The following is a 19,199-nucleotide window of genomic DNA, read 5'->3' as shown; positions in this document are numbered from 1 at the left end:
CTGTGTTGGAGGACTTGCATGCTGCCTGTTGTTGAGTTGCAGTGTGTCATATCTTAAATATTCCGGACTCAAATCACTTTGAACCTGTATTTCCTGACATTTCTCTGTTTTACCGCTGTGATAATCAAAGTAGTATGTTTTTACCAAAGTGTTTCAATAACTCTTCTAATCCCACATGCCTCAATAAAGTTGAAACAGATGAAAAGCTGATCATTGTTCAACTCTATATTATTTCTATATTTTAAATATTTTCTTATTTTCTATGTTTTTTTAACGTTTGGACCACCGCATTAATGATTTATATCTAGCATAAAAACACATAACATTTATTCTTTTTCTGGGTCATTTGCTGAAAAACAAATGATCCTGTGTGTTATAATTCATGCAGAAATGGAAGTCCAACTAACACTTTAAGGTGGTAAAATAGATACTTTAAAAACAGATTTGATGACCCGATCAAATTAAATTGGTTCATTTAGTTAAAAATTAGTACACACTGAACATTTTATAATCAATGAGTTTATGAGATGTAGAATTTAGAAAAGTCAAATATCACATTTTAGAAAAAATTGTTTATTTGTTTGTCATTGAAACAGCAAGGATGAAATCACTGTAATCCATGTATGTGGTGATAATTTTATGATTCACTGATTAATATTACAAAACTGAAATGCAAATAGGAGTTTGAAATTGGTTTATTTTCTAACAGCTGTAGGGGAGAAATAACACTGAAATTTATCTGTAGCACAGCAACCAAAGTTTATACTGGAGAAAAAAAAACAACTATGCATTGCATGTTTTTATCAAACAAGTTCTCCCCTCCATCTTGGAAAAACATCCTCCTAATACAACACGAGAATCAGCATGTGCTGACATGGGTACCTTTAACCCAGGGCAAAAATAAACTATCGACCTCTTACCCCAGCTCGTATGCTGACATTGATCAGCACTGTCAGTCTGTGCACTGCCAAGTCAATATGGATCACAAAAGGCTTTGCAGAGTAAATTGCTGTATATTCTAGTCAAACGTGAGGCCACTGGTCTGACCATTAAAGCTTGGCTGAAACTGGGTCATGCAAAAAGGACAATTATCCCAAATACGGCAGCAAATCGGCAGAATGGCTGAAAAAGAAAAGAATAAATGTGTTGCTATGACAAAATCAAAGGCCAGACCTCAACCTGATTTATAGGCTTTGATCAGACCTCAGGAGAGCTGTGCATGAGCTAATGTCTGGAAATTCTGTCCAATTTAATGTCAGAGGCCGATACTACGTCACACTGAAACCAAATAACTTCACAATTTTGCTATAAAATGTGGCTGTAATGTTATTAAATCACAGTGTGGTTTTAGTTTATCACATACTGCTTCTGCATTTTGTTTTAGGTCTTAAATTAATAATAACATGGTGTGGTATGTTATTGTAAGACCTGATTATTTTTTAAAAATCAAACATTTTTTAATGTCTTGCTATAAATTAAACCATAAAAGTGAAAGAGGGTGGATCTCTGTATGTCACATGACAGTATGTCTTTTAGAGCTTGAAGTCGTTAGAAGATCGTGTTAAATGTGAGCACTTGTTTTTGGGACTGAGATTGATTGAGGATTGTAGGACAAACCCAAACTAAGCGTAATGGAGGACAAATGAATCAATATCAGATATCTGTCATACAGTTAAAGGCACTATGTTGGATTGATGTCAGTAGCCTGTGAGACTTTATCCATTTATATAAAGGTCAGCAAGTTATATTTGTAACCCATTTTAGGTTTAAAGGTTAGGACATCTGTAAGGAGGAGCCATGATGTTAGCACGCTGGACCTGCTCAGTGTAACACATTTTGTTTGCAGTATACTGCCAGCTTCAGTGCGCATCCCAGGGATCTCATTCAGTTTTATCTTGGCTTGCTGGAGTCTCGGAGGACTGGACTGGCTCTGCAGCTGTCTTTCCAGCTTCCTTCGTACTGCCTTTCTTGGAGCTTCGGTTGGGGGTGCCATTCAGGACGCTGCCTGAGCTCTGCAGTGTCTGGAAGTGCTTCCTGGAGCCCAGCAAGGAGGGGTTGTTCACCAGCGTGTACAGCAGCTGCCACCTGACGCGAATCCTCTGACTACTGGTTGCCTTGCTAGGCCTATTGTCCTGAATCCCTAAAAGCAAAGAGGAGGAGCAGGCTGAGGGCAAAACAAGACTGTTTTCCGTTGTAGTTATGGAGATGCAATATATTTAAACACTTCATATTAGTAATATGTGAGATGTCTGGGTTGGTTAGGAGCTTAAATTGTTTGCAGTATACTGCAAGCTTCAGTGCACATCTCATAAGAAATTATTTTGAATCTCATACAATCCCCTGACTTTTGACCACTGCCCAGCACCATTCTGAGACTGAGAAACTCCACTTCACAACTTTTTTTTTTTTTCCAGCCTGGGCCAACTAATGGCAGGTGGGTTTTGCTTTATGGCACTGTGTCATATTCCAGCAACTGGATATCAACACACTGGCAGTTTTTAATGCACAGTGTGGCTGATTTGTCAAAGAAACCTCAGAGGACATTCTTGGAAGAAGAGAGGAAAAAAGAGAAATGGACAGAACAAAAGATAGGAGAAACTTCAACATCTCAAAGCTACTCAGAGCTAGCCCACGCCGAATTAGCTGATAGTGGGCTCCTCACTTAGAAAATCTACACAAAGTTCAATAGTAGTTCTTTAAATCTTAGAGGTCGACATATGCCTATACTGTGTAAAGGATTTAGTCCCATCTAGTTGTCGATGCCAACCGATTAAATAGCAGCCTCCAAAATCTAACCTTGCAAACCTACAGGACAGGGAACCTCAGTCCTGGTCCTCAAGGGCCAGTGTCCTGCAGGTTTTACAAGTTTCCCTGGTGCAACACACCTGACTCAGACTTGTGCAGAGCTTGATATGAAGCATCAGCAACAGGACACCAGCCCTTGAGGACCAGAATTGAGGATCCCTGCTATAGGAAAATCTATGTACAACACCTAAAATAACCAGTGTGTGTTTAGGCCCTTCTGGGCTTCTGAAACAACACGTTAGATTGAAGATGAAAAAAACTCTGAAAAAAAATCCTTTTCACTTAGAAAGCATAGCTATGCATGTATTACATTCCTATTATTATTTCTTACAAAAAATGTTAGACTGAAACATTAAATCTATGAAACACAGCTCAGATACAGCTGTGCTGCATGTGTGTGATAATATATACTGTATGTGTGTGTGTTTGTACCTTCTTCTGCCTCTCTTATTTTTTGCCCTGCTCTGCCACCTTCGATCATCATGTCCAGCAGCAGCCCACAGAAAGCCTTCAGCACCGGGTGTGACTGGCTGACCTCCACCTTCAGGAAGTTGGTGTAGTAACTGTAAGCTTCATTAGGTCAAAGGACGTTGAGATCAGTCAGGGACACTCAGGCACACTTTGATAATGAAATTTGTACTCCATATCTAATTGCTACTGTAAGTTTTTATCAAATCATTCAAGGAGCTCACATCTAAAAGTCAACTAAAGCTTGATATAACTTATTCCTTAATGTCACCAGATTCCATTGTTGTCCAGAAAGTGACTTTATTCACCTGGATCGTAGGTCTCTGCGGTGCGGTGGAGCAGACTGACGTCGATACGACCAAGATGGATGATGTTGTACAAAGCTGTGATCACCATTCTCCATATTGCAACGATCAGTCCCACCACAATGTTGACCACGAAGAGCAGGTATGTCAGGAGGAATAAGCTTTCTCTGAAATGTACCATGAAGTATTTCAGAAAACAGAATAACATTGTACTTGTAGAAGACATTTTTTAACATTCAAATCTGTGATTTGTGTGACTATGTGAGCATCACATGTAAGTTCTGATTTGATACTGACTGACAGAATAAGGTCAGTTATCTGTATCTGGGTATTTATATTGTATGTAAGCCCCTTTTAGATTAAGATCCTTAAATGAGGATCTCTGACATGTTTCACCAAACATACAGCAGCAGTCAGAGCATCTTAGAAGGCAGTCAAACAAAACCTTTTTTTTACTTTTCTTAATTTGGCTTTGCAGATATCACCTCTTTATTACTTTTATGGTATTTGCATTTAATTTTATTGAGTGTACATCTTAAAGTTTCCTTATTTTTTCATTCATATTGTCCACATGAGCTGTTCAAAACAAATAAATCCTTCATGCTCATTGTTGTTTGTATATTTGTTTCATTGAAGTCTACCAACTTTTCCAGAGTTGTTTATTTTTTGGGGCCAATAATAATCCAAATTAAACATGTAAGACAAAAATGGGTTTTTATTGAAACAAATACCTAACACTTAACATACACATGCCACCTGTTACCTGGACAACTAAATCTTATACTGGATTCTATAAATTAGCAGGCTACAAAAATCCAATGATTAGTCCAACAAATAAGCTGGAAGAAACCAGCTTACCTGTTATTCAAATCTCTGGTACCAGCTTCCTTTTTGATGAAGAAAAACTTGGCAGTCACGTGTTGAATAATTGTAACCAGTATGAGGGTGAGCCAGGCCGGCCTGAAACATTCCAAAGATGGAAAAAAATGTATTTCTATTATTTCTTAATGGAAGAATTTAACAAGAAGTAACGTGAAAGGCCGCAGACTCACCATGACTTTCCTGCAACTTCAAACACAATGATGTTACGACCATAAAAAACAGGGATGATGATCAAAAACACCAGAAACAAAAAGCAGATGAAAAACACGACGGTCTGGATCGCCATTCCTGCCAAGACAACGTGGAGACAAAACACTTTTTTTAAATGAATTACCCTTTTTATTCATATTTTTTCTCAAACTTGTTAAATAAATGTTTTGTGATGCTAGAATTTGAGGAATTAATATTTCTATATTTTTTTCCCTTCTGATATTAGTTATGTGACTCAAAACCCCAAACCAAAGCTTTATTCGATTTCTTCCAAATTTCCAGCCTCGTTAATCTGTCAGCTCTGAGCTTGCAGACCTCTAAAGACCTCAAAAAATTGCACTCAAAAAGCATTTCTCAAAACTAGTGTGAGGTTATGTTACAGTCGCTATTTATCACAGTTTTTACATAAGTGCAGCTCTGTGTTATAAAGGAATACGATTTCAGGCTTTCACAAGCTTTCCTGTTACCAGAAGTAATATGTGTTGGATTTGTTTTTCCAAAGCGGAGCATGACACCAACATTATTATTATCTTTTCAAAGTTAATTTATTCTTTACCGAGGCAGACGATTGCAGCCTGGTATCCTGTTAGACCCATCCAGCAGACGACGCCAGATTTTGATGGACGGATGGTCTTCTGGCTATTATAAATGCTGTATACGTCCCCCTTATACAGTCCTTTCAGGTTGCATCTTGAAGAAATTAAACCAGAAATGCATTAGTTTCAGACAAGATGTCCTGCATGTTTCACATCATGCTTGCGAAATTTAAATAGAAAAGTTCTTTGTGCCTCCTGAAGGACTTTTCAAAGCTCTTCTTTGGATATCAGCTGCCTTTAGTTTAGTTGTTAGTCAGATGATCCCACAATGCTTCAATAATGTTGAAGGACGGGCTCTGGAAAGGTTGCTCTGACTGCTTGTGTTCTATCATGTTTTTTTTTTTACACTGCATTGACAGTGTACTTGGGATCATGCTGAAAAACTAAGCTCCTGCTTTCTAGAAGGTAATTCATGGCTCCTACAGCACTGACTGAAAAGCAGTGCAAGACCATGACAGATTCCCACCATGTCTTACAGATAGGTGTAGACCAGGGTCTCAATCCTGACCCTAGAGGGCTGGAGTCTTGCAGGTTCTAGACGTTTCTCTGCTGCAACACACCTGATTAAAATGGGTAATTAGCAGACTTGGGTCTGAGTCAGGTGTGTTGCAGCGAGGGAAATTTCTAAAATCTGCAGGACACCAGCCCTCGAGGACGAGGACTGAGGACCCAATGAGTTCATCAATTCATCACAACCTATTTCCAGATATTTTCAGTCCACCTCTTGCATCATGTGACATACCTCAGCCTTTTCTCCCTGTTTCGCTTTTACAGCCACACGACCATGGAGACTATTTCTGATGAGGCACTGGCCTATCAGAAATCCATCCATCCACCCACCTATCTATCTATCTATCTATCTATCTATCTATCTATCTATCTATCTATCTATCTATCTATCTATCTATCTATCTATCTATCTATCTATCTATCTATCTATCTATCTATCTATCTATCTATCTATCTATCTATCTATCAATACTGTACATTGTTGGTGCAAAAACCCTATTTTCTTTCTGTCAAACCGTTTTATTGTTAGTATTTTATGTGGATGTAATCAAAGAAATTGAAACAAATTATGTTTTTGCTAATAACTAAGGGCCCAAAGATCATTTTGAAAGGGGGTCTTTGCTACGTTGTCTGTTTTGTACAGATATGACATACTCCCTTGAATTAGGTGCCTTTTTATCTTAAATCATTCATAGATTAGTGTAAAGTAACATGACAAACAGAAAATCTCTCTGAAAGTGATAAGTGATAAAGCAGCCAGAATCCAAAGAAAACCTTTAAAGACTTAAAAAAATCTGTTAAATTGTTCCACAAGACCCCTTTGAAAGACTAACAAAGTCGGGTTGCTTGGCAACAATATAATGAATGAAGGATTGATTCAAACCTTTGCATAGCAAACTAGAATTTGATATTTTGGTAGCAGAACTGAAAAAATAAAATAAAATAAAGGAGTAAGGCTGAATTGTCTACATATTACAAAAGTTACTGAAGAATGAAAGGCTGTAGTTTGGTTTTAATTACAACTAAGCTTAAAAGAGTAAATGAAATATACTTTTCTGTACATGTGCTCATGTCTGTACATACCTGTGAAGAACCATGGATCTCATGAGCATTATAATACTGACCAAACAGGACAGGGTCATCGCACAGAGGTAGCACACTAACATAATACACAAGAAAGACTAAATTAAATGAATGAAGCAAACAACCATATTTTGTTCAAATGTCAAAAGAAAGAACTAAACAAAAAAATAAAGAAAAGAAAAGAACCTCACGCACCTTCCAGCAACCAAGTGTAGAAAGTCACAATTTGTACGACCTCCATCCTGTCGTCTGATAAGACGATCCCAAACCCCAACAACAGGAAGGCAATGTTTTCATCAATACCAGCACGCACAATGTGAAGAGTGGGCACCACGAGGACGACTAATAACAGTGCAGTCTGGAGAATGAAAGGACAAACCAAATCACATCCCACAAAGGCAGACGACTGCAGCATCTTCTGACTGATTTAAAAACTTACATGATAAATGGCCACACAGGTAACGAAAGATGATACAGCGAGTTTCAGTGGGAAACGAAACACTGAAAGACAAAATAAATCCTTGTTATAACAGAATCCATTTAGGATAAACCGTTAATGCAAAGCTTTGCAGCTTTAGTGTAGATAAGCTAATGTTGCTACGGTTACATATATGAAGTATGAGGACACTGACCTTTCTGAGGAATATAAACGTAACCCTTCACCACCTCCAGTATTCGCTCAACCAGAGATGGTTTGTCTGTAACCAAAGCGCTAAAGTACAATTTAAAAAAAAGAGAGAACAGAACCATCTGAATGGTATTCTTTAAATATATATATTACAAATATTACAAAATATTATAAGAAAATTACATTTCAGGATAAATTAATTTCATAGAGATATACTTTTATACAGGATTAATAGACTTTCATAGAGGTCGTGAGTTTTTCACAAGCAGGAACCTATGTGAGAAATTATGGATTAGAAAGGAACTGACATTTTCAACCAGCTCTTTAAGTTGTTTTGGTTTTCTTTTTATCTATTGTCCTGTAAAATGTCATAAATTGTACTACTTCTTTATCTGCACACTGTTTAACATAATAAACTGATGTTTTCCAGCTCCAAGCTTAAACACGACTGATTCATATCAGCTCGGACTGTCATGATCTTGAACTTGGTTCTGTTTTTAGTTTAGTTCTTGTTAGGTTTCTGTTTTTAGTCTTGATTTGTTTCCTTAGTCCAGGGATCCGAACTGCAGTCCTCAGGGCCCACTGCCCTGCAGACTTTAGATGTTTCCCTGCTGCAACACACCTGACTCAAACTATTAGTCTGATAACAGACTTGTGCAGAGTTTGTCAGAGATCCTTTTTACTTGAATCAGGTGTGTTGCAGCAGTGAAGCATCTAAAACCTGCAGGATAGTGGGCATTGAGGACCAGGATTGGGGATTGCTGCCTTAGTTTTCGTTTTCTGTCACACCTGATTCTCGGTTGCTGTTTGTCTCACCTGCTCCTTATTTGTTGTTAGCTCCCTCAGTATATGTGCCCCTTGGTTTCTGCGCCTCCTTGCCAAATCCTTGTCATTCCTTATCTACCCTGTCCTGGTTTCCCCTCATGCTTCTTGCCCTTATTAGTTGGTCTGTTATGCACTTGTTTATTATGCTGTTGTGGTACCTTTTGTTCTTCTAAATTAATTAGTTTTCTACTTCCACCCTCGTCATGACACATCTTATCACTTATTTCCGTTTTTCTGTTGTGGAAAGTCAAAATATCTAGTGTGGAAAAATTAAAACTCAACCAGACACGCTCTGTTTTGCATTTCTAAGTCTACATATCATATCTTCTATAATCCAGCTTGAGCTTCATAACATCTTTACTGAATTCAGAAAAATAAATCACTCTTTTATCTCCATGCACCTGACAGACGAGGACTTTTTCTTCAGAAGTAACTTCACATAGTTGGTGTAGTAACTGCTGTCCAGGTCCTGTGAGCAAAAACATTATAAAGTGTCACTAAATGGCAAGAAAATGGGATTTCTTTTCAAAATGCCTGTTTATATCTGGGTCATACTTTCATCTGATATTTGCTTGGAAAAAAAACTTCTTATTGGTTAATTAAGAAAATAAAATGTTGAAAGAATCTTCCGCTGAGACAAATATTCAGAAAAAAAGACCCCTCTCATCATAATCTGCACATAAAAGCTGAGTTAAACCCACAAGCTGCTTATTGTAATCACATTTCATGTTTTACAAAGTTCAAATTCGTCCTGTTTCTTTTTACTTCAGCTATGCCAGAAAGAGTCTGAGCTTAAATGATGGTGGTTACACACATGATTGGCTAAACAAAACAGAAAAAGAAAAGCTGTGGAACCACGTCTCCACTTGACAGTTTATATTTTCACTACATCTGAATGTTAGTTTCTCACATCATCAGCCTTTGGTCCCTTGACAAACAGCACAGGAAACTGGACACACAGGTATGCCAGGCAGGCCAGCTGAGGCAGACTTGCCAGCAGAGCATAGTACTTATAGATCTGTAAAGATAAAGCCAACACAAGAGAAAAGTCATTTAAAAGATCATTTCAGCCAAATTCAGTTTAATCTTCCCTTTAACAAAGTTTATTTGTTTGCAGCATTCTGTCTTCTTCTTGTTACAGAGATCATTATACTGCATAACTTGGTTGGAACCAGTGTTATTTAACTTCCTGTTAACTTTCTATCGTCTCCGACCAGTTAGCCCATTCTCCTTTTCATTTTTTACCCAAACAGCTGTTGTGATTGTGTTTGAAAATCCCAGTAGATCAGCAGGTCCTGAAATACTCTGACTCGCCTGTCTGGAACCAACAACCATGCCATGTTGCAAGTCACTTAAATCCACATTCTTCCTCATCTTGATGCACAGTTTAAACTTAAGCAAGTCATCTTGATCATGTCCACAAGACTAAATACTCTGAACTGCACCAGGTGTTTGGCTGATTAGCTATTTGTGTTAACAAGCAATTGGACAAGTACATAATAAAGTGGCTGAGTGTATTTTTGGTTTCTAGAAATCTTTAAATGACAGTATTCTGCCTGAAAATTAATCGAATAGCACAACTTATAATTTAATCAAATCCCAATGCATACAATTCAGGAGAAATCTGATCTATAAGACTGTTATATAAATGTGTAGTCTTTTATGTTCCTGAATCATTGCTGGTTGTTTCAGGCAGTCTGTATCAAATACCTCATTAATGTCTGTTTATGTCAGTTTATGTAAGTTATATTAAAACTGTGGTAAAGAATAAACCTTAATAAATATTTTCAACTTGTTTTGTTGCATCACCTCTGGAGTCTTTGGACAGTCAAACTTCTGCCACACCAGGACACCGAAGTGACTAAAAGAAAGGAGCGCCCCGAAGACGTAACCCGCTTTGTGCTGCAGAGTGCAACACATCACCAAAGGATAATACAGGACTGGGTAGTAGAATATGGCAATAATCTTCATGTACTCTGGAAAACATGACAAAAGAAACTAGAGGAAGGTTTGTATCTCATAATGTTGCTACAAACACAGCTGCCACACAAAGCCATATTTTATCAAAGGGTTTTATGTGATGTGTCATAATGAATAAAATAGAACATTTAAAACATTTATAATAAAAACATTTTGCTTAAGATTATTTATCCCTTTTTTTGTCAAGTAAACATAAAGAAGATCACCTTTAATGTTTGCTGGAGTGTCTTTGAAGAAAGGCAGAGGGTCCGGAGCGATCACCAGCATGGCCAGTTTGCTGAACATCAGTCCGAAAACGGCCATGATCAGGCCCTTTGTCTGAGTCTGGTCCAGGAAGTTTGTGGGGCTGAAGGATCATGCAGAAACATTTAGATTCTCCCAGAGATAAAAGTCAACGCATCTGTAGCTTTTCCAAATTCACCTGAAGATGCTGGAGGATCCTCTTGTAAATCCCTGGCACAGTTTGTTTTTCCTGGTGAGAACTGCCAGGATTAACATGATGACCACCTGTAGGAAAAGATGAGTCATCAGGATTTCCATCATGTGTCAAACCTTACATCATATTCAGTTTTTTGTGGAATTAGATTCTAATTTTATTCCATAAATACTCATTAAATGCTTACAGATTTGTTTTTGTGTTGACAGACTGTGGAGTATGTGTGATTAAAATATGAAAATCACATTATAACTGTTGTAATATCAGGACACATGAATACAGATTCTGTTTAAATACAATATACATGTAATTTCTTTCTTGGCTCAGAAATGCAAGTTTTAGTGAACAGCTTTATCAAAATGTTTAGAAAATCCTTTGATTTCATGAGGCTGTTTCCAAACAATGAAAAGATTTTGTGTAATGTTTATTAAACGGGTTACATTAGGTTTATCAGATTTTATTTATTACATTTATTCACTAGGTTTTTTAGATTAGGTATTCGGTAAGAGATTTAAGATTTTTTTAATAATTTATTTTTGACTGAGGGGGAAAATAGTTCAGTGACATGCATTAAACTGATTCATAGACCCTGCTGTTTTAACTGTAATCTTTATTAACAAATACATTTTTAATTTTAAGGAAAAGTAAATAATCCACATGCATTCGAGGCAAATAAATTATTTAAATTTGAGTATATTAAAAATTTATTTCATGTTGCTGCAATTTTGTGACTTTTCTAAAAACAATCTTTGTTCTAATTTGTTTAAAAACAAAGGCTTCTTGTCAATGGGAATCAAACTTTTTTCACTCATCAGGTCATGCTAATCAAAGTGTTTGCAAATGAGAGCAGCTCATTAAAAGTTGCAAAAGCTGCAACTTTCTAAAAGACAGCATTGTGGATTTAACTCACAGTAACTAATAAGTCAGAAGCACGTCTTTTAATGAACCTCATTTTGAAGATAAAACGTATTCCAGACTTCAGTGTCTTGTTATATCTGAAAAGCAGCCGTGACCCTGCTGCTACAGTTTACTTCAGATCATCTACCCAACAAAGAAACAGGGTCACATCCATCCTAGACTCGGTATGAGGGTTTATCTGAACAAGTCAAGGTGGTCTTCCCATATAATTGGATAGAGACAAAAAGTCAATAGGCATCATTAACTTCAGCTTAAATCTGAAACAAAGACTTCATGGCAAAGATTAGAAAGAAAATAAAAGCCTGAAAAGGTTTGATGGATACAGCAAAGATAAATCTACTTTGTTTTTATTATGTTTGTAATAAAGAATGGGTATTTCAAAGCTGCATGTTCTGTTTGACTACATTAGTCCTGTTATACAAGTATTTTCTGAGTTGAGTTATTTATGAGTGCAAAAAAAACACCAACAATGAATGTGTTAAATTTTTAGGGTAAATACTGATGAATGAATACAAGCAATTTTTGTTGTGTGTCTCACTCTGACTGGGGTCATGCTTCTTTCCAAAGATAGCTGGATTTAATCATCTTTGTTATTTTTATTTTTATTGTGCCATAACTGAAAGTTATAACCTTTCTGCCATTTCCCTAGCAAATAAATAAATAAATACATTAAAAAATCTAGAAAAAGTGTCCGCTCACGGCATTGGACATGGATCCCAAAGATCTGCATCTCAAAATGTCTGTAAAGCTTCCTTCATGCATTAGCTCTGGCTACAAACTCTGTTTGCATGGCATCGGCTGCAAACTTATGCAACTATGTACAAATGCAATGTCCCTGTCAAACAATTCAAATAAATAAACATGCATTTTCATTTAAACAAAACCACTGTTTGTTGTTTACAACCAAATTATCTATTTAGAAACTGGTAAAAAAAAAAAAAAAAAAAAAAAAAAACAACATCCAAATTTTTACTAACATTTGATATTTAAATGCAATGGAAAAGTGTTTAAACATCAATTAGTTTTCTGTCAAATGACTTTGCACATTATTCGCTTTTCTTCTATATCTAACAGTAAAATGCCTTCATCCTTTACATGGACAAGCTGAGTATACTTACAGATATGGATAATATACATATGTGGAAGAGCTTGTCATCTGCTGTGGGGTCACATGGTAAAATAACTCTGCAATAAAGAGGAAATTACATTGATATATTAATCTATTCATATGTAAACTGTTCAAAACCTGTTCAAAACCAATTGAATTGAATTTTTTAATGTGGATGCATCAGATCTGGTCAAATACATATACAATACAAGTGTAACCCCTGGAACGCTGCACTTTTCTTCCGTCAAGAAATCAACCAGAAATCAGTCTAATCAAAACATTTAACACCTTCAGCTTTTTATACTTACTCTTTGGGTGGTTTTGTTGGCTCTGCGTTGGAGTACCAGTCTGAATAGTCGTAGTAGGAATACTCAAAAGGCTCAAACTCAACTTTGCTGTGATTCATTGCAGCTGTTTGATCAAATCAAACAAGTGAAAGAGAAAAATGTAGATCCCTAGGGCTCCTTCTGAGCCTTCTCCAGTCAGGAAACCTCACCCAGCGATCTGCTGGTGCTGCACTGTGTCTGGACAGCTTGGCCCAAACACCCCGACACATTCCAGTCTAACCATGAGCCCAAAGCAGGAGATTAACAGCCACACAAAGGGGAGGGCGAGGGTAAGAAAGGTTCAGATTTACAGGGAATGAGAGGAGAAATGACAGGATTAATGTGTTCATGAAGAGATTCAAGTTGTTGTTTTCCAGTCTGTCAAGATGTAATTTAAATGTCATTTATTAAAAGGAAATCTATTGAGTCATCATATTAACAGGTTGAAAATTTACTAAGTAAAATATGTATAAAATAATGACTATTATAAATTGTGCACTCATTTTCTGAAATCATTTTTATTTCCACAGATATCTTACTTCAGAGTACTCGTACTACCCTGCTGCAACACACCGGATTCAACAGCTTTCTGACAAGCTCTGCACAAGTCTGCAGCAGGGAGCCATCTAAGACCTGCAGGATAGTGGGCCTTAAGGACCAGGGTTGGGGACCTTTTGTCTTACTTGTTTAATAAAGCAATGTTTGTGTACGACCCGAGTTATTCATTTGTTTGTTACACTGAACAATTCATTTTGCTTGAAGCAAATACTAGAGGTTTATCTTTTATGCGTCTTTAAAATGTCCCACTTTAAGTGTTTCAGAATGAATTTAGGAACCTTGAGATGTCAATCATTTAGTAAGTAATGAAGTGGAGGCTGACTACATTAATAACCCCAAAAATCTGAGGACTGCAATGCAAATAAAGATGCACCTGCAGAAGTCTGATCATACCCACTTGAGGCTTCAATAATCAAGACAATTAAGCTAATGCACCTCCCAGGGTGTGCATGGTTACTCCAAGACCAGTGGGGGATTAATCCACAGGGCTTTAATGAGTAGAAATCTAAATGTGGGCCAACAGCAGGCACATTTTAACCCCCACTGTACAGCATGGAGGTGGTAGTATCATTAACATGAAGAGGTGCCTTTCAGGCTGGACGAGGCAGATGGTCACCCCCTATGATTCCTGTTTTGCTGGAGGTTTTTCCTTTCTACTAAAAGGTTGTTTTCTTTCACTACTACCCCATCCTGCTCATGATCAGGATGGAGAAATTAATCAAAGGGAAGAGATTGCAAAGGGAAGATGCAATCTCTTGGTTTCCGAGAACAAAGCTGTTATTTTTAACGAATTAGTTTATATGAACACAGTTATTATCAATTAGATTAATGCTGATCATCTAATGGATTTGTTTTAATTAGATTATGAATAGATTATATCTGCAAGTGTCTTGAGATGACTCAGTCATGAATTGGTGCTGTACAAATAAAACTGAACTTAAGTAAACTTAATTGAATTGAATTGACTTGACTTGACTTGAATTGAATTGAATTAAATTAATTGAATTGAATTGAATTTAATTGAATTAACTGAATTGAATTGAATTGAATTGAATTGAATTGAATTAAATTGAATTGAATTGAATTGAATTGAATTGAATTGAATTGAATTGAATTGAATTGAATTGAACTAAATTTAATTGAATTTGGGAATTTGGGCAGGAAGAGTTGAGGGAAGAGGAAATGCACCCCAAAAGCTCCTTTTATTTAAGGCAAAGACATTGTAGAAAATATTGAGAAAAGATAAAAGAAAGGAGCACATGGACAAACGGTGAATACAACACACACAGTGATGTGTGATGTTGCAACAATGCGAATGTAACTCCACAGAGAGCCTCAATACTAGCGTACCAGTATGTGATGCAAGATGAAATTAAAAATATAACTATAATAATATCTATATAATCATAGGAATGATAATAATGCCAATAGACTGAGAAATAAAATGGGTAAATAAATAAATGAGAGCGATCCTTGATGAAAATCTTCTTCAGAGAGAGACTGGGGGATGGGGAGATGGTTCACCTATCACTGTGACAATGAACCAAAGCAAACTAAGAAAACAGAAGTCTGTTGTCAAGACAAATATCACACTACCTCTGAATGTCCCAGCCAAGGCAGCCGGTCACCTGTGGAAACATCAGATCATGGAAGTTTAGGTATTCCCATCCAGCCTGAGGGGTCGGAGCACTGAAATTTCTTCATTGCCTGTAAAGAGTTGTTCGTGTTTTGCTAGATGTTGATTTTGAAGTCAGTTATATATATTTATAGTTTTACATTTGTTATCTTCAATAAAATCTCTTGCACATCAGCCAGAATTCACCTTTTATATAATTAGATGCATGTGTATCTTAGTCTCTTTAAATCATGCTAAGGTGGGTATCTTTCTTTCCAAATGCTCATGATTATAAACCTTTTATTACACTGTATTGTCTTGGAAATTTGTTAACTGAAGCACCATGTTGTGTGATGTTGTTAAGATTAGGTAACGCCATTTTCTGCTGCAACGTGGCATAAACCTGTTTGCCTCTCACTGCCTGTTGCTTAAGAGACTAATCTTGGGCTTAAGATGAAAAACTCTTATTCGAACAAAAGGAACCTGTGTGTGAGGCAAGCTTAGAAAATGTCCAATTGGGACTGTGGACACGTGAGGTAGGGCTGCAGTTCAGGATCAATTTTCATGTGAGACAGAAACAAGGAGATTATCCAGATTTGCTGCTGCAGAGTTTCTAATAAGGAAAACTTTCTAAATCCTTATTTTATCTCACTTTAAGATCACAACTCCAAAAAAGATGCTTTAGACTCATATAAAACACTGTTTGCTGATAAATTAGATGAATCTCCTTTTGGGAAAGTTGCTTAATCTTGGATCGGTGAGCTCATTCATACGGCAGAGGCTGCAGAGGGCCAGCTCATCTGATCCCAGTACTTTTTCAGCATTGTCCCACGGCCTGGAAGGGACCCACAATACTCATTTGCTGCTATTTAATGTAGACAGGTCACCACTTATTAAACTCCTAATTTATAGCTGAGTTAAAGCCTAACAAAGATTCTTTTTTCTTATATATATATATATATATATATATGTATATATATATATATGTAGAGAGAGAGAGAGAGAGAGAGCTGACTAAGGAAGTTTTAAAAAATCTTTGATGCCTGAATATAATGCAGCAGAGGTCCAGTCCTGCTCCTTTGCTGTTTATCTGATGGTTTCAGTGTGTTCGCACCCAAAGCTAAAGTAATACTGAGTGACGTCTCTTATCAAGCTGACATTTAGTTGCGGCACACCAGCATTCACTTCAATCACCAACACAGGATTTTATATCTTACTTCAGGCGGAAAAGCACTTAATTTTAACAGTACTGTAATAAGGTAACTGTACAGGTGTCAGTCTAAAGATATGATGCATTAAATGTTTGCCTGGACACTTTCTCCTCAGTAAGACACTAGGATTTGCTTCTAGGCAAGTCAAATGTTATTTTTGGTCTATTTACTCAAGAAGATGAAGAGTTAAAGGAGGGGAGACTGTTTCTGCCTTCCTTTAATTCACAGAGAGAAATAATTGCTCTAAAAGAATGTTACACACTTTCTTTTTCTGAGACCTTTTCTAGTATGGATACCGACCTTGTTGGACCAGCAATCCTCATGGGAATCAAGGTCCAGTCCTAATGAGGCAGAGCATAATTACAGACATTCAGGTTATGGTTTGGGTTAAGCTGTGCACAAAGACAACTTCAAAAGCTTGTCTACATGTATATGAGATAGTGAGACGATGTATAAAGGATCATGAGTCATGGAAGAAGAAGAAACCTAAAACTCTTATCTTGACAGTGAATTGTCAGAAAAAAGTGAATTATTATATTAAATATCTGGCGACATGTCCATGATGTACTCTGCCTCTCACCTGCTAATTGCTGGGATCGGCTCCAGCTCCCCTGCAAAACTGAATTGGACTAAGTGGTATAGAAAATGGATGGATAGATAGATGGATGAATCTCCAACAAATAAGAAAAAAACATAATTTTTACGGTGCGGCAAATGTAATAGTGAGAGAGTTTCCTTAAATGATACAGATACTGTTGCCCCTTCTTACACACAGCTACAGCTGGCTAAAGTAAAAGATTTTTTTATCAAAGATCAGCCTCCAGATAATCAGTGGAGTAACCCAGTGACGTGTGGTGAAGTTTATGGTTGGTGAGGTACTGATTTACAATTGTAAGAACTAAAAAGAGCATCTTATTTTAATATTCATTCAACAGCATGCAACTACTGGTAATACTTCATATCCCATGAGCACTCCTCTTTCAATTACACTCACACAACCACTCTTGCCAACTCTTCAGCGAGAAAAGTAGCTGTTGGCTGTTCAAAAAGTTCTAGAAGTGGCTAAATGACATCATCTAATGTGCATACGGCCTGGTACATATTCTTGTAATGGAGGCTGCGTGGAGAGGAATGTCGTGGGAAAGGCAAAAATGGATGAAAAGACAAGCTAAAATGTTTAAAAAGGCTAAACTAATAAAAACAAGGCAAATTTTTTGCTTTGTTGTAGTTTAATTTTATTAAGTGTAGGTTGCTTTCTAATTAGGAGGCCTTTAACTTTCCAAATGTTTTTCTCCACACTCTTCATTAATAGACATTAATATCTGGTGGTAAACCAGCGCGGGATCCTCCAGCAGCAGCTTTGTATGTTTTATTTTCAGCCTGGTCATGAAACAGAGGCGATTGTCTCCTGCTCTGACTGCAGCTGCTGCAGCTGCGTGACGCCTCTTCTGGTTGTTTTTGGACCAGGGAGGGGCCTGCGCAGCACCCATTCCCCAGTTTGTATTGGATAGTGATGAGTTTAGGCACAGCTCGCCCATGCCTCCACCGGGGTTTCTGCCCTAGATTTGATCGGGAAATACCCAAATTCATCCATTTTTTACTTATTAAACTGTCAAAAACGTGTTAAAGTCATACTGAAAATGCATTTTTAACACAGATCAGTGAAAAATATTAATATTTATTTTATGTTTTTTTTCTTTATCATGACGCCTCCCCTGACCACACGTCACTGGACTGACCTCTGATTAAAGTTTCAGATTAACGAGTGAGTTGTCTTCCTAAAATCAATCATTTTGTTTTTTAAAATGTTGAGCCACACGTGAGATTCTTAAAATCATTAGTTTGGCTGGACGTAAATCCGAATTTGGCATCGTCTCTGCAAGAGAAGCTGATTTTTGGACTTCTCACAGCGGTGAACAGAATCCACCAAAAACCACTTGATCCTCCTTATTTAGGAAGTTTCTGAAGACTTACTTTTTAAGTTTTTATTTATTTCGTTGTCCAGAAAGTTATTACTGGTACCACTTTAAAGATCCAAATTTGGCATCATCTTGTCGAAAAAAGCTGATTTGGGGGCTTTATGTGCCTTGTTACAGCTGTAAACATAATCACCAAAAACCATATTATCCTCTTTATTTATGAAGATTCTGTCAGTTTTCTAGCCTTATATTTAGAGGATGACTTATTTAATCTACCACACAATGAACCGCTCAGTCATCATCTGACATTCTGGTCCACCATCCTTACCAGTGAACTGTAATGGGGTTTATTAGTACTCATATTGGTACTCGGTGTCTTTGTATCGGCAAGTACTCAAATGTAAGTACTCGTACTCACTTTGAAAACTGTGGTATCAGTGCATCCCTACTTGGTGTCATTATATGACAGAATAAACAGTCATTTTTGTTTTGTTTTGTTTTTTTAAGGTAAGGCTTGAAATCTTTTTCTTTAAAGTTGTAAAACTGATGTTAGATAAAATAATTTTGGGCTTTTTGGAAACAAATCACAGCTTGACCTTTCTGACTTGAACTCTATAATCAGTTTTGTTTCTTAGTGAAATGCCCCTCTTCCATTTAACTGTTGATCTAACTAGATTAGAAATTCTTTTTTGGGCCAAGTTTATTATCCAAGAGCAGTATCTAAGAGATGTCCCTAACAAACTCTTGACTCAGTACGTCTGCACTGAGTAGTTATTGGTGTATATCATCATAAGTATCAGTCATACTGTACTTATT

The 19,199-nt window shown here is 36.9% G+C and overlaps 1 protein-coding gene across 1 annotated transcript; it reads right to left on the bottom strand.

The window, feature by feature from the left end:
• Positions 1–331: 331 nt before the first annotated feature.
• Positions 332–13,248, bottom strand: LOC121642388 (receptor for retinol uptake stra6-like). Its single transcript, XM_041989107.1, has 17 exons — positions 13,063–13,248; positions 12,765–12,831; positions 10,714–10,799; positions 10,499–10,638; positions 10,122–10,288; positions 9,223–9,330; positions 8,714–8,781; positions 7,492–7,571; positions 7,299–7,360; positions 7,055–7,217; positions 6,860–6,935; positions 5,227–5,360; positions 4,631–4,748; positions 4,437–4,538; positions 3,582–3,745; positions 3,238–3,375; positions 332–2,140 (listed from the first exon to the last, which is right to left on the bottom strand). Exons 1-17 carry the CDS (start codon positions 13,158–13,160, stop codon positions 1,881–1,883), a joined length of 2,031 nt encoding a protein of 676 aa, XP_041845041.1. The 5' UTR covers positions 13,161–13,248; the 3' UTR covers positions 332–1,880.
• Between the last annotated feature and the right edge of the window lie 5,951 nt (positions 13,249–19,199).

This window comes from Melanotaenia boesemani, chromosome 1 (genome assembly GCF_017639745.1).
Source record: "Melanotaenia boesemani isolate fMelBoe1 chromosome 1, fMelBoe1.pri, whole genome shotgun sequence".
In the NCBI taxonomy this organism is placed as follows: Eukaryota; Metazoa; Chordata; class Actinopteri; order Atheriniformes; family Melanotaeniidae; genus Melanotaenia; species Melanotaenia boesemani.
This window is presented reverse-complemented; position numbering and strand designations above follow the sequence as displayed.